At 35.6% G+C, this 13,159-nt stretch overlaps 2 protein-coding genes and 1 long non-coding RNA gene across 3 annotated transcripts in view; all 3 read right to left on the bottom strand.

Moving 5' to 3' along the window:
- Window positions 1-136: 136 nt before the first annotated feature.
- Window positions 137-13,159, bottom strand: part of LOC144841972 (serine hydroxymethyltransferase, mitochondrial-like) — a 67,721-nt gene continuing 54,698 nt past the window's right edge. The window contains exon 13 of the mRNA XM_078698297.1: window positions 137-698. The gene's annotated coding sequence lies outside the window, so the exon portion shown is untranslated. The remainder of the gene's footprint in view (window positions 699-13,159) is intronic.
- LOC144842207 (serine hydroxymethyltransferase, mitochondrial-like) lies at window positions 452-4,421 on the bottom strand. The gene is made up of 3 exons (XM_078698614.1): window positions 4,278-4,421; window positions 1,314-1,421; window positions 452-835 (listed from the first exon to the last, which is right to left on the bottom strand). Exons 1-3 carry the CDS (start codon window positions 4,294-4,296, stop codon window positions 786-788), a joined length of 177 nt encoding a protein of 58 aa, XP_078554740.1. The 5' UTR covers window positions 4,297-4,421; the 3' UTR covers window positions 452-785.
- The window catches only part of LOC144842179 (uncharacterized), a 42,764-nt gene continuing 41,315 nt past the window's right edge, over window positions 11,711-13,159 (bottom strand). Inside the window, exons 5-6 of the long non-coding RNA XR_013612093.1 lie at window positions 13,049-13,148; window positions 11,711-12,626 (exon numbers count right to left, since the gene is read on the bottom strand). This is a non-coding gene — a long non-coding RNA (uncharacterized LOC144842179). The remainder of the gene's footprint in view (window positions 12,627-13,048; window positions 13,149-13,159) is intronic.

Below are 13,159 nucleotides of genomic sequence, written 5' to 3'. Positions count from 1 at the left end.
CTTGCGTATTGCTTTATACACAGTAAAGCTTATGAAGCTACAATTCTTTATATGATTTTCCATTATTTAACACGGTGCAATCTCCGTTCCATAAATCGCTTAAAAAATATAAAAATAAAAAAAATACTAAAAAAAGTAGAACTATAATCTTTTATTATTTCAAAACTGTCACACAAAATATCGCTATTGCTAAGTTGATGGAATATTAAATTATAAATACCAGTATCTATAACGCACTATCTTTAAAAGCGTCAATAAAACGAAATCATAATAGAACCATATCTTTGTATGGTATAAACACATCTGATGGTGTATATTTTATATTTTTTCATGGTAGAAGTTTTGAGAATCATGTTTGCAGAAAAGGACAGAAAGTTTAGGTTTACTAATGGACCATTGAGAAGATTACTATACATACAGCAGTAATGCAAAAGTATACAAAATGAAGTCATTTTGACATGCTGAATATTGTTTAATACAATTATTTCAATTTATGTGAGCATTACTTCTCAAAAATTACATTTCGTAATTTTGTTTGGTCACGGCAAAAATGGAATTTCTGTACAATTATGGATAATAATATCAATACACTGTAAATGCTAATATAAACTCTACACATTATTTGTAAATAATTAATAAATTCCCACAATCTTCTTTAAACAATAAGGTAAGATCAGTTTGTTGAAAACTTGTTTAACCTGCTAAAATAAAACGATCATCAAATCCAGGCATTGGAAATGCACTGGCATCTTCTACTTCTTTTCGCAGCTCCGATATTCTTGATTTTATTTTTTCATCAGTCTGGACAAATTTGATAAATTCAGCAAGAGTTTTCCTAAAAAAATATTAAATCAGATATATAAAAAAGAATAAGAATCATTTTCTCATTCATTGTACAGGTATATGACGTTTTTTTTATGAAGTCGACATGTAAAGCTTTGTCTACATTATCAAACTAGTTTGACAAAAAAAGAGTGATGGGCCCAAATATGGTAGTGATATGTCATCGTTGTGTCCATATATGGGCACATCACATTTTTTTTTGTCACATAAAGTTTGATAGTGTAGACAAAGCTTTACAAATACAAAAATGATCATTATCATAATAGCATTACCTCTAATAGAGGGAAATGGTAAGACATCATGTCAAGAATTATAACAACATACTGTAAACATTAAGCTGTGTATACGCATAGGGAAATTATTTCACCAAACTGATTTCGAACCCCACTCGATTGTAGACATCTGTTTGCCATTTCTCTCTATTGTGTCTGCAATTTCAAATTAGAAATCTAATTTTATTAAAAGCCTACTTGCTTGTGCCTTTGCATCAACGGTTATTTGGCAACCACGATCAAGAAATTTGGCAACTTCTCGGAAATCGTTGTCTTTGAAATTCCTTGAAGTAAGCGCTGGTGCTCCTAAAAAACAATATTTTGTAAATTTTAGAATGTTATATATTTACGGTTTTAGAAAACTGTATAAGTTTCAGTTAATAATGCTACAACCTTATCATGGACAGAGGAGTATAGAAAATGTATATTTATTTACTTATTTCTTCTTTATACTTGGTGACCTCTTCACTACAAGACTGTTCTCCCAAAGAGTGCAGTATACAAAACATTTAAAATGGCCTAATTCATGCTCTAAATTGATCAAAACGTAATTTCACGCGCATGACCCTACGTGCGCGTGCGTTTTTATTTGCTAATATTTTTACCCTTGACCTGAAGTTTACTAATATGTGATAATGAATTATGGAGATATGATTCGTAATGTGATTTCACAAAATGGCGTATAAATGACGTCACGGATGAGTGATCACGCTGAAAAGCTTATTAGGACTAAGTTAAAGTATTTGAAAGACATTGTAAAATTCTTGTGATCATTGCCATTCAACTTTTTGAGATAATTGTTACACAAAAAGTGTACAGAAAGAAGAAGAATATTTTAATGCAAGTACAATAACAATAGGTGATCATTTTATTCTAAATGATCACCTAATTATTATTATTATTATCAGGTAGGCCGAATAAATAATAATTCGTCTTCTTCGATCGAGTCGAATCACCGGATGTTCAGTGCGTTGCGCGCGTACCGGTTACTACTGTTAGTATTAACCAATCACAAACGGTCTTTCACCACATCTAGGGAGGAGTAATAACAAATGAGGGCGCTATATATGCATAGTTTAAATAGTTTAGATGATTAATTGCGTCAAGCCAGTTCCGTAGCGCAGCGTATGAAGCGTTGTCTTGTGATGGAGTGACATTTCATCGCGAGTTCAAGACCCAGTGGATGACTTTTGTTTATATATCGGCAAACGCGAGCATTGTCACACGAAAATTACACAGTCAATATCATCGTACTCGAGAATTTTCTGGATTTTATATGTTTAAAAAAAAAGGGACACGATAATTACGCGAAAATTACTCAGTCAACATCATCGTTCTCGAGGATATATACGATTTACGATCCTCGCAGCGGTAGTCATGTGATGCAGTTTCAACCAATCACGTTCACGTATTTACATAGGCTATGTAACATACAAATATATACACATTCATTGCCAAATAATCATAACACGTGGTACAATAATAATGCAAATCGGCAGAGATGGCGCTTTCAAATGTGGAAAATAATGATAAAAAACAGTTGAAAAATAATTAATTGCTCAAATGGCTTTCGCAGTTTTTGCATTTAAAGATATTTGTCGTTCTATTGTCTTTAATTCACATTTTTATTTATGAAAACAAATTACAGATGTGTTACATTGCACCTGTAACTATTTTAAAATTGAAAAAGTTTAATTCCGATGAAGGTGTAAAACTCTTGAATGAAAGTCGTCTGTCATGACACATAATTAGAAATATCACTAGTATAGTATGTTGCACATGCAATGTATGTTGACCAGTTGTAATATTCTTGTTGCTTGTGTTTTGCAAACATATGCTCCATAACTCATAAATGTATTGTAGATGGAGAAGTATCCTATATTTAAAGATGTATTGTCCTTTTGACTAATTCCAAAGAAATTTAAAAAAAAAAAAGATTTCGAAAAAAATTGGGTCATTTTGAAGTATCATAATAGTTATTAACTTTCACCAAAAATTAGTTGAAAAAAAAAGTCATTTAACTGAAATACAGACGTTTTTTTGTTCAAAAAATAACTTTGACTTCCAGTCAAAGTTTTCGATCAAAACATATTTCATAATGCAACGCGCTTGTTTGGCTACTCTGTATGCATAATCATAAAACTTTCTCGCGATCTGTGTGAGAACACCTTCTCAACTGTGACGAGTTGTAAACAATTAATCCTAATTAGCATCATGCATAATGTATATTCGTGGTTTGAAATCTACGGTTTACTTTCGCCCGCGACGATTTTCCAGACGAAATGTAATCAAATTAATTTACCTGTTAATTACGTAAACTTGTTGTTTTGGCTCGACGTTTCGACTTAAAGTGAATAACTTTAATATTACTTTGATATGGCCAATTTAAATTTAGAATATTTTGACCTTTATTTTTTGTGTTTCAAGGGACAATACATCTTTAAGCTTATAGCTTATAATTTTCTTTTTTTTCTGTTTGTACGTACGTTTATTGATATGGATGAAAATTCCGAAATAAAAGAAATTGAAATAGTGAAACAATAGTAGGCCTAAATTTTGCAATTATTCTTGTAAGTCTGGTTCACACTATAATAATAATTACGTAATTCTTTTTTCCAATCTGCTATATAAGGCTTTTTAATGCAACTTTTTGAATCCAATTTTTATATGACACTCATGTTTTCTAACCATTTTATGATGTTTTCATGTTTAATCTTTCTTGAAATGTTAGTATTTGTTGCATTTGTATTTTATCCTTGGGCTGATTATGAACGTTATTTGAAAAGGGCATTTTCTTGTTCAATTTTGATCATCCTTCTTTTCCTTCATCAGCTTTGTGTCTATAATTAATTCTTCGTTTATTGAATGTTCATTCAAACACCTGTTTTGACTCTTTTAAGTATAGCGTCCTCTTTCGTCTAAAGTCTTGCACCAACATTTAGCATATTATTCAATATTTTAGAATTTGCACTCGCAATTGGAAGAGATCATATATTATTGGTTTTACAGATGCGCAGATGATCGTAATGTTAGTTGTGTCCTTTTTGTCTATGTATTTAAATAACAATGAACACAATGTAAACATTTAGCTGATTTTATTTTCATGTAACTATTAGCTTTAATTTACACGTAGAATCGAGTATAAAAATTGTGACAACTTACTCTTGGATGTTGAACTCATCGATTAGGCCAACAACAACAACAACAACAACAACAACAACAACGCCATGACTCGTTTCAAACTATGCCCGTGTAAACCGAGACAACAAACAGTATTTAAACCTACCGGTCAGCCTGTACCACGTATGCTAATTACAATTTAGCATAATAGAGCAAGTGCTCGACATGCCAGTCGTAATGTGAAATCTTCACTTTTATAACGATGCATGTCATCCCCGATGCTATATTGCTATTCTTTTAGTCGCGTGCAACGCGACTCTACAGCTTACTATGTCAGTCGGTCGGTTGGTCGGTAAACACTAACTTGAGCACGCGACTGAAGCCATGCATATGACCTTGTTTTGTTTCGTTCGTATTCAATGGGTCTTCAGAAACGAGAGAGTAAATCGTTGATATTACAACTTCTGAATAAATATGTGATGACATCACAAATTAAAGTTGGCATGCAATAGAACAATATTTAACTACGACAAAGTAAAAGTGCTCAGAGTATTTTAATTTAATTTAACAAGTGACATATTTCCGACCTACTTGATCCTTGATACTCACATACATTATATTGTGGTCTATAAACAGGCTATTACAATTAATGTTACAAAATACACAAATGTAAACCTATCTATTGATAAATATACAAAATAATTATTCACCTCTTCTGTTAACTATACTGCGCGTGCGCGTGAGAAATAAATAATACTAAATAGAGCCATTTAAAAAACGATTACGTGGAAAATAAATTAACTTTATATAGGTATAATCAATAGTTTCTGACATTATGTCAAAATCTAACAATAAAGTAGATGCATGTCTATACCTGCCAACTCTCACGCATAATGCATGATTACTTTAATAATTTTAAATAGCCTATAGGCCTATATATAAATATAAACAATTTATTACATTAACCTAAGAGTAATGTATACAGAAACAACGGTTGGTCCTTATTTTCGTAAAGATTTGAAATTATCGTTTACCCGACGAGCAGACGTAAGCGCAAAGTGAGCCTTTACAGTTGTCATCACAAGGGACTAAAAGAAAACAGAGAATTTAAGATAAATATTGAAATAGGTAACAATGCAACAATGCAACATAACAAAATTAACGCATATTTCCTTCCAATGACACAAACTGTAAATCATTAGTATATTCGAAGTCAACTTAAATACATATATACACAAAACTGTAGACGAACTGAACACCCGCCAAACACACAACAACAATATTACACAGATAGAAATCATCACTCGTTTTTCTTTACTAGAGAGTTCCATGAATAATGTCAGTCAATTAAAGGAAAGACACCAATCAAGACGTTAACGGATGCCAAGAAGATGTAAAAGTACTGGAAGTCGCGTGTATGGTCAGTACTGGGGGTGACCCGGTCGTCGAATACCCCACATGAATGTGCAAATTTATTTTTTAAAAATACGAGTAAAAGAAAATATGCAAATGGAGAGGAAAAGAGAGAAATTATTTATTCATTTTTTAAAAATAAAAAAATTATTTTAAATGTGTCTTTTCCGAAATTTTAATTTTGTCTCTAATTTTCATAAAGTATTCATGTTAATGTAAAATAAATGTAATGTATAGTGCATGCTATAGATATTGTATAATATAATATAATACTTTTCTTTTATTGGTAATATTAAATTTAAGGAAGATGTCATATTTTAATAGGCACAGAACATGAATTCTAAACCGCCCGGCGATATACTGAAATTTAATTACTTAAGTTCGAATCTCGGTTGGGGCGACCTTTTCTCATTCTCACAGATTTCTATATCGTTTCAAATTAATTAATTATTATGATGATATTAGTATATTACTAAGTTCATACTGAAGTGCCCATAAGTTCACATAAAACAGATTTGAAAAATCCTAAAAAAACACCTACCTCTCCAGTAGGTAACTACTAGGCCAACCACCACCACCACCACCTAAAAGAAAAACCAATAACACAACAACTTGTTCACAATGAATTCAAGTAGTATAAATTTACCAACGAAAAAGACTGACTATAAGTCACTAGGCCTAATATAATATTTATAAGTCTGTGGACAAACCGGAACCGGATTTTGGAGAAAAATAAATAAATACATAATTAAAACGAATAACCAAAACAAAACCCTCTCATCAAGGTTAGTATAAGCTGCCAGGCAATACATTGTTGACACCATTCATGCTTAATCGAAACTATTTAACCATTGTAATTACATTCAAGAGAAATAAATAATAACTTGTTGTTTCTCTTTCTTTGATATGCTACGCTAAACTGGCAAATATATTGCACGCATCTGAATGGTTTATAGTTAGTACAGCATTCATTATATGACTCATGCTGGTTTCTTTGCACACCCCAAATTTGATGGTGTCTAGTCACCCTCTAAGTAGAGCATTCATCTTATGACTCATGCTGGTTCCCCAAGTACAGCATTCATTATGACTCATGCTGGTCCCCCTACTACCACCACCACATAAATGACTTATGCTGGTTCATAAACTTCCCTCACATACGGCGGTGTTTTATCACTCATCCTCTTAAGTACAGCATTCATTTCATGACTCATGCTGGTTCCCCAAGTACAGCATTCATTATATGACTCATGCTGGTTCCCCTACTACCACCACATAAATTACTTATGCTGGTTCATTAACTACCCCCACATACGGCGGTGTTTTATCACTCATGCTCTTAAGTAGGCCTACAGCATTCATTATATGACTCATGCTGGTCACCTTAATACCACCACATAAATGACTTATGCTGGTTCATTAACTACCCCCACATACGCCGGTGTTTTATCACAAGTACAGCATTCATTATATGACTCATGCTGGTTCCCCTACTACCACCCCATACGGCGGTGTCTTATCACCCTCCTCTAAGTACAGCATTTCATTAAATGACTCGTGCTGGTTCATTCACTAACCCAATGCTGACTCTTTGTTTCCCATCTTTAATCACTTAATTAACATGATTGCAGAGCCGCCCCCTGCAACTTGATGATATCCGTCCACACACATTTCTTTCCGTCTTCATTGCACAAAGATTTTCTTACAGATACACTATGTCAGGCCGGAAAAGAACTAGCCAGAGGCCAAAAAAGACGGCACCAAAAAAGAAAAAAACTACACCTGTGCCAGTACCTGAACTTGACATAAATAAAGAACTAAAGGACATGAGGCATATCGTCGAAACCCTTGTAACTTCCGTGGCTGAGATTAAGGCCGGTAAGCCGAACAATCAGGACGAACCTCCCGGCACCCCCCTTTCTGAAACCCCCCAGCCAAATCCCTTACACGGAGACACCATCCCGTCAGTCAACAATGCCGAAGCCCACAGTCCTTCTACCTCGTCAATTTTTGCGTGTCCCACTCGGCTTCTGTATCTCCTATCATAACAGATTCACTAGATGTGCCCAGACAAACTGTCAATATCGCCACTCCTGTTTTCAGTGCTCGGGATCCCATCCAATCCACAAATGTAACCGAACACCATCGCACCAAAACAACTTCACCCAACGACAGGCATACGGTCAGCAAACTAACCAACAAAACCAACAAAACAGCTTTCAACAACTTATACGCGGCGTAAACCGCCCACACACTGAGTCCCATCCACCACCCCAAACTCGCCAATCATCAGGGCCCCCACAAGCAAAAAAATAGCGATGTTCTGCCTTCTCCAATAATTCCCTCTAGATTAAGCGCACTCCTATCTGGTTACAAACACACGTTTACTTAACCCAATGTTTCACTCATGGTTTCTACCTTGAATTTAACGGACCTGAGGCTGCTTTTACAGCAAATAACATCCCAGCTATCATCAACAACCCCGAAACCTTCTCCAAAAAACTGACAAAAGAGATATCTCTGGGACGCATAGCTGGACCATTTACCCACCCACCATTTGACCATTTTAAAGCCTCACCCCTTAAGAGAAAAATCCGTACCCGGAAAATTTCGTATCCTCCACAACCTATCTTATCCCTACGACACAAACTCTGTCAATTACAACATCCCTGAGATTTCTAAAACAGTTCATTACGAAACAATTGCCAACGCAATTGACATAATAAACAAATGCAATCACCCGGCATTCATGGCTAAGACGGACATCAGTGACGCATACAGACTAATACCTTTACATCCCACTCAATACCACCTCACGGCTTTCACGTGGTTAGGCCAGTATTACTACGATAAAATGCTTCCCCAGGGCGGCGGATCTTCGTGTCAAATATTCAATAAGTTTTCGGACGGCGTGAAATATATCCTTACAAAAAAGTTACAACGGCCCAATAACGTGAAAATGTTAGATGACTTCCTCTCTGATTGAAGACACACAACAACTGTGTGCGAAATCCTTGAAGACATTCAAGGCGCTCGTTGACCGCGTAGGCATACCTGTAGCACCGCACAAAACAATTTCGCCCACCACCACAATTTCTTTCCTTGGTATTGAACTTGATTCACAAAAATGGAAGCCAGGCTCCCACCTGAAAAATTATTACGTTACTCCGTTGAAGTTCAAAACTTCCTCACACTTCACTCAACTACTTTGAGAGCCCTCCAATCTCTCATTGGAAAGCTACAATTTGCCACCTGCGTTATACTCTCTGGACGGGCGTTCCTAAGAAGGCTATATGCCCTAACGGCCGGTCTAACTAACCCCTTTTCAACTATTCACCTTTCTGACTCAGCAAAGGAGGATCTCCAAATTTAGGCCGATTTTCTTAGCAAACACAATGGCGTTACTATTTTTTTACCCCACAAAAATTTGACTCGCAGCGTTTACATTTCTACTCTGATGCCTCAAAAACCGCATTTGGTGCGACCTTCCAAAAGTTCTGGATTCAAGGCTGCTGGCCGGAATCTTGGAAAATGTTCGACATCATGGTTCTCGAAATTTACCCCATCTATGTCATGCTTTCGATTTTTGCAAAACAGCTAGCCAACACCCATGTAGTTTTCCACTGTGATAACCTAGCTGATGTATATGTGCTTAACAAAAAATCGTCATCAAACGAAAAGGTCATGAGAGTGGTTCGCGCTATCGTCCTTTTGTTACTACTAAACAACATTCAGTTTACAGCCAGGCACATCCCTGGTAAGCAAAACAGGATATGTGACGCTCTTTCTCGTTTTCAGGAAACGGAGGCCATGCTAAAGGAGCACAGTATGAACCGCACACCGCTAAAGATACCAAAGCACTTACAACCAATCAACTTCGAACCACTAAACAACTCAAGATCCTCACACGAGAGCTAATGTGGAACTCATTAAGCAAAGGAACCGCTAGTATCTATAAAAGCAAATGGCACCATTTTAACCAATTCAGGAAATCACTAAGCCTTCCGCTACCAGCGATTCCACAGACAATTGTTCTCTATGTAAGTAAGCTGACTAAAAATGCACTGGCGATTTCCACGATTCGAAACTACCTTTGCGCAGTGTCATTCGTGCACAGGGCATCATATATGGAAGACCCTACCGCAAATCCAGCAGTCAGCATTTTATGCAGAGGAGTAGCGAAACAAAAAACGAACTCTCTATCCAAACCGATCAGACTGCCGGTCACCTCCGACATTCTTGTAACGCTAATTGGACATATGCGAGGTAGCATGAAATCCAAATACGAATTCATCCTCTACAGAGCCTTGTTTATAATAGGTTACTTCGCATGCCTCAGAGCCAGTGAAGCAGTGGTCTCCAAGGCCGCAGAACACACACTAATGCTAACTGATATCACAGTACATGCCACTAAAGTGCAAATAAACTTCAAATCTTTCAAACACTCTAAGCGTTCCTCACCTCCTTTCGTCTTGCACCAAAAATCCGGAAGCCCAATATGCCCAGTGAGAGCATTGCAACGCTACGTCAAGATGCGACCACTGAAGGCAGGCCCGTTCTTCTTGCTTGAAAATGGAACACCAGTAAATAGGAAAATGTTTTCCTCGTCGCTTAAACAATCAGCTCGCCATGCTAGTCTTGAACATACACAGTTTAACACTCATTCTCGGTCGAGCTACCGACCTTCACCAACTTGGACACTCTCACCAAGACATTATGACTTTTGGACGGTGGTCGAGTAGTGCTTTCAAGCGGTACATCAGAACCACATAACTTTGTCAAATACAGCGTTGTAAACATGGGTGCTGGCTGGTTGGCATGACTGGGTATTAAGCGTCAAGCTTAAACAAAGTTACTTATTTTTTCAGTATATCGTTTTACTTATTTCATTTGTGTTTTCTTTCGGTGACAGCATAGGTTGCACCGCCAATTATAATCATATGTTCAATCGGAGTCAACACATGTTGCTCCAGGTAGACTAATAAGTTATTTATATGTTTTCGGTGTCAACATGGTTGCACCGTTTATTAAACTCAATTCTCAAACGCTTACTGGAGTCAACACATGTTGCCCCAGGCAGACTAATGCAGATTGTTTCTATACGTTTTTCGGTGACAACATTTGGTTGCACTGCCTACCTAATTGAAATGTTTAAACACGTACTGGAGTCAACACATGTTGCTCCAGGTAGACTAATGTAGGTGTTTCTATACGTTTTTCGATGTCAATATTTGGTTGCTCCATCTATCAAACGCTAATGGTCAACCGGGTACTGGAGTCAACACATGTTGCTCCAGGTAGACTATGTAGATAGTTTCTATACGTTCTGGGTGTCAACATATGTTGCACCATCATGCTTCATTGTTTCGATTTGATCTGAATGGCTTGTCATCGGTTCTACCTGCACTTAATTTGGGCTGCTTCGTTGGCCCCTTCATTGCCAACTGTGTTGGCCCTTTCAGAGCATCCCAATGTTCCTTTTTTATGTTCTCCTTTTACGTGCATGTTGCAACGATGACTTGCCATTCATATTAAATAACTTTACAACCAATACTTGTTTCCTTGTATTTGTTTATCGGGCTCACATGTGTCAAAATAATATTTATAAGTCTCTAACTTTATATTTTTTTGTATATGTGTCTTTTGCTTATTTTGAATTCCTTATCCATAACTTAATTAATGACGAAATGTTGATTTCTGTCAATGTCAATTTAATTTAAAATTGAAAAAATTCATCTCCTTCCAACAAATATATTTAAAAATAATTTCGTTTATCAAGGTTGTGATATCAGCTTGATTTTTAAGCATTATCGGCTAGTCTGACTACGACGAATGCAACCAAATTTATTCATGAAACGTTTATATTAGGTATTACGCATGGAATCTTGATTATGATTTTGGTTGTTTATGCTTTTCCTTTCCTTTTTATAAAAACATTTATTTGTTGTTTTCATCCTGTGTTTCATTTGTTTATTATGTGTTGTTGTTATTTTATGACGTACTGTAATGTGAATGTAAAGTAAGGTGAAAGTCGATAAAGGAATTGGAATAAACGATACGACTGTAATTTTCAGATTTATTTTTTGATTTATTAGTAAGCATTTTAGTTGAATAGAAAAAATCTATATATAATATATTTAGATGGGGATTAAGGACCACACCAAATTTGTTGTAACATTTCTCTCGAAGGTTAAAAAAACTCTCTACCTATACACCCGATTATATGTACTGTATCTAAATTTCTCCGATGCTGTATTACCAAACATTCCATGATACTGGGCACATATTATAGTATAAGTGGAGATGCAACTCTGAGAATCGGATCGCCTCAACCACGGAGGAAATTTCCTCCTTGCTTCAACGGTCACTATTGTTGTTTCCTGAGCCTAACCCTTTGACCAACTTCTCCTTAAGGTATGATGATATGACTATATTTGCATATTGTAAATTAAATATATAGGGTTGAGAATCATAAAATCTGCATTTGAGCTATACATGCCAATTCTCTGATAAATTACTTTTAACAATGATGTAATATAATACCAATGTGCATTGCTAACTATAAAATACTAAAATTCAGCTGCTGCAAAGACATATCTATTTGTTCCATTATTGTTATTCCAAATACCAAAAAATACATGCTGTAGGCCTAAATGAGAGATAAATTTAGTGAAAATATGTTTTATTTACAGATTCAAATCTAGTTCAGTATTTAACAAACATTCTTAATAAAGAAACAGGCGAACATGACTCTGAAATACTTGATACTCTAGTTTATAATCTTATAATATATACATATTGATTTAATGTGACGCCGCTCTGTGTGCAAAAGACATAAAACTTTCATCTGAAGTGTAACTGTTTAAAAACGTCGCGTTGCTATGGTAAACTTGTCCTCTTCGTTGTACAGTAATGGACAGATGATTAAAGTCGGTGATGTTCTTCCGGCTTTGCCTCATTAATGCATTGACCACAAGACTTTAGAGTAAAAAAGAATGATAATTTAGTGATTTAAATATATATATATTATGTAGACTCTACGTAACTTGTAGTGAGTTGGAATACGCGTCTGGACGCTGTCGAAGATAATAAAGTAGGCCTATATCTGCAATGTTAGTTAAGTCGCATCTGGTATTAAACCATATAGCCTATTATTTTATTTATAGAGTCAGAGTAGTTTTTTTCAGTGAGAAACTCGCCAATTACAGTCGTATCTAGATGGTAGGCCTATTTCATCATTCTAAGTCTTATTTGAGTTTTAATGAGTGGAGTAGAAAAAGTCTTTAGTTACAACCTTGGTACTAGCTAGGATTGAACCCTGGACCTAGGATGGGAAGTCCCTAACAACCAAGCTACAGCTCCACTACTAACTGGTCTATATACACAACGTTTTGGTATACCTTTATCTTCGTAATGGTCTATAAATCGTTCTACACACATGCAAACACCTATTATAATTGGTTATGCCAATACATTTAGCAGGGCAAGATGATCGTTTTTCTGAAAGAAAA

Source organism: Antedon bifida, chromosome 1 (genome assembly GCF_963402885.1).
Source record: "Antedon bifida chromosome 1, ecAntBifi1.1, whole genome shotgun sequence".
NCBI classification, from domain to species: domain Eukaryota; kingdom Metazoa; phylum Echinodermata; class Crinoidea; order Comatulida; family Antedonidae; genus Antedon; species Antedon bifida.
The sequence above is the reverse complement of the archived record's forward strand: the minus strand, read 5'-3'. Positions and strand labels throughout refer to the sequence as shown.

Excerpts from the sequence above, each read along its gene's own strand:
- LOC144842207 (XM_078698614.1), bottom strand. Across the intron at positions 836-1,313 it reads TGATGCAAAGGCACAAGCAA|GAAAACTCTTGCTGAATTTA; the intron begins GTAGGCTTTTAA and ends ATATTTTTTTAG.